General features: G+C 41.1%; 1 protein-coding gene across 1 annotated transcript in view; it reads left to right on the forward strand.

Annotated features, from left to right (window-relative positions):
- Window positions 1-1,998, forward strand: part of LOC119409605 (disintegrin and metalloproteinase domain-containing protein 9-like) — a 2,620-nt gene extending 622 nt beyond the window's left edge. Inside the window, exons 2-5 of the mRNA XM_037676505.1 lie at window positions 288-365; window positions 702-813; window positions 891-1,044; window positions 1,863-1,998. Of these exons, the coding sequence (XP_037532433.1) occupies window positions 288-365; window positions 702-813; window positions 891-1,044; window positions 1,863-1,998 (480 nt within the window). The remainder of the gene's footprint in view (window positions 1-287; window positions 366-701; window positions 814-890; window positions 1,045-1,862) is intronic.
- Window positions 1,999-2,622: the final 624 nt, after the last annotated feature.

Here is a 2,622-nt window from a genome sequence, read left to right on the forward strand (position 1 = left end):
TGTTATTAGCAGTAGCAGCATTAGCAGTGGTGTTATTAGCAGTAGCAGCATTAGCAGTGGTGTTATTAGCAGTAGCAGCATTAGCGGTAGCAGCATTAGCAGTGGTGTTATTAGCGGTAGCATTATTAGCAGTAGCAGCATTAGCGGTAGCACCATTAGCAGTGGTGTTATTAGCGGTAGCATTATTAGCAGTAGCAGCATTACCATTAGCTGTAGTAAGAAATCCTGTAAGTGTTTGACGAGACGTGTCATGAAAACATTTAATCTGATCTTGTTTGTGTCTTCAGGCGTGTTTAAATCAGAAATGTGCCGACGTGTCTGAGTTCGGTGTGGACGAATGTCGCAGGAAGTGCAGCAGTCACGGGGTGAGTGGACAAAGACTCACCTGGAATTTTTTTATTGTTTTATCTTGAGGGAAAAACAAAGAGAAAAATAAAATTATTAATTTTAGAAAGCAGAAAAAAATGTTGATGATTATTTAATTTTTTTCTTAATTTTTTTCCTACTTCCAGTTTAATGTTTTAGTTTTTGTCAGATTTAACAGATTCTTTCAGCAGGAGATCCTTCTTTTTTAACCTTCAGGTTAACTCTGTCTGTCTTTGTCTCCTGGATCCATTTGTTGGTTCTGGCTGAAGTTCTGTAGATCAGCTGGCTCTGCTTTAGGCTCCATCAGGTGATTGTTTGGTGTTTTTGTGTTCCAGGTGTGTAACAGTAATAAAAACTGTCACTGCGATGTGGGCTGGGCTCCACCGGACTGCCGGTACTCAGGTCACGGTGGCAGCGTGGACAGCGGACCGGCCCGAGCCACTGCAGGTATCAGAACCACAGCCAGACGGACTTGTTGTCCCCTCTCTGTGGGTCTGCTCATAATGTCCTGCTTGTGTGTTCAGAGTCCGACCCGGTCCGAGCCGCCCTGCTTGTCATCTTCTTCTTCATCCTGCCTGTGGTCCTCCTCTTCCTCGCGCTGCGGTTCCCTCGTTTCCGTCAGAAGTTCTGCTGTCTGGGACCGAACAGCCCGTTCCATAAAGCCCGGCAGCACAACCGGTAACACAGACTTCACTGCTTTCAGCCAGAGCTCACTTTCAGCAGCTCCCACACAAACTCTTCACTCTTTTTTACCCATGATGCAGTGTGGCTGACTGTGAGATGTGGGGTTTGGAGTTCCAACCCGCCCACGTCTCCAGGTACTGCTGGACCTGCAGGTCCTGGTCTGTAGTCTGTTCCAGTAGAGTCAGAGGAGGGAGGAAACACTTTAAAGGGGTAGTTTGGTTAATTTGAAGAAACTGGATTAAATTAGAGAATAAAAATCTGAACTGTCCCTTTAAATGGTTCTTCACCGGCTGTCGCTCTGACGTCATCAGACCTGCAGAAAACCACCTAAAGCTGCACTGACCCAGACTGTAATCACAAGAGTTTCGTCCTGTACATCAGTGAGACAAGCAGAGGTGGTTTCTGGGTAATGGAGTCCTCAGAGTTTCTGTCCAGTAAAATAAATAGTAATTATTATACCATATAATTATACCATAATATCTGGTTGTTTTGTGTGTGCAGACATTTAGAGGAGGTCTGCAGTGTGTCTTTGTGTTGTTGTTGTTTTGTTTCACCTTCAGCTCGTTTGCGTTTCTTGTAAGTTTATGTTTAAAGTTGAGAAGAACCAAACCAAAAACTTAAATAAAATCTAAAGAAGTAAAAGATTTTTATGACTAAAGCTTAAACCAATCCCATCAGTCATTAATGCCACTCACTCCAACAACAGTTATAAATCAGGAAAGTGTTAAATAATTAATTTTAACACATTAATATTTTCACAATAGTTTGTTTTATTTAAATTTTGTACTCGTTAAAGAACTTTTGTCCTCCAGGACTCCAGTAAGAGAGCGGGCGGACGGCAGGAACGAAGACCAGGTCCGACCTCTGAGATATCACCTAAACCTGCAGCTGGACATCCCCCTGACTCCGCCCCATAAAGAGGTAACCATGGTAACGGCACTGCATTGACTCCTCCCCCACAGCCACGCTCCCATCAGCCCTTTATGAAGAAATCTGTTTTTATTAGAGCATCTTTTTGATTTCTGACTTAATAAATGCAGTTTATATACAATCAAATTAAATACTATAATTAATATAATATATTGTTTATATACATATATATATATATATATATATATATATATATACATATATATATTAGGGCATTAACAGAGTACTCGAGTAATCTACACATCGATTGCTAGGACATCTATCGAGGTTAAAAATGTAACGTCGAGTATCCGTAGTGACGTCATATTATGTGACCACCGTATGACCGTAGGGGGCGGTGTTGCACTGTTGCAGGTCACAGAGTATGGTGTAACACCGGGTCCAATCCACCGAACCAGAACCAGGTTCGGTTTAAGTTTCGTTTTTGACGTGCTGCATGTTTCTTCACGTTTGCAGTTTAATAATAAAAACTAATAGTTTAGATTTTCCTGTGACTTATTTGCAGTATGATAAATGGTAGGAGCATAATATACACTCCCAATGTTCTGTTGGTCTTTTTTTTTTGTAAATAATTACCTTTTTTTGCGGTTTTATTTATTTATTTATTTTTGTATCTTCAGATCTATGACGTCATCAAATACT

This window comes from Nematolebias whitei, chromosome 5, assembly GCF_014905685.2.
Source record: "Nematolebias whitei isolate Nwh7 chromosome 5, NemWhi1, whole genome shotgun sequence".
NCBI lineage: Eukaryota > Metazoa > Chordata > Actinopteri > Cyprinodontiformes > Rivulidae > Nematolebias > Nematolebias whitei.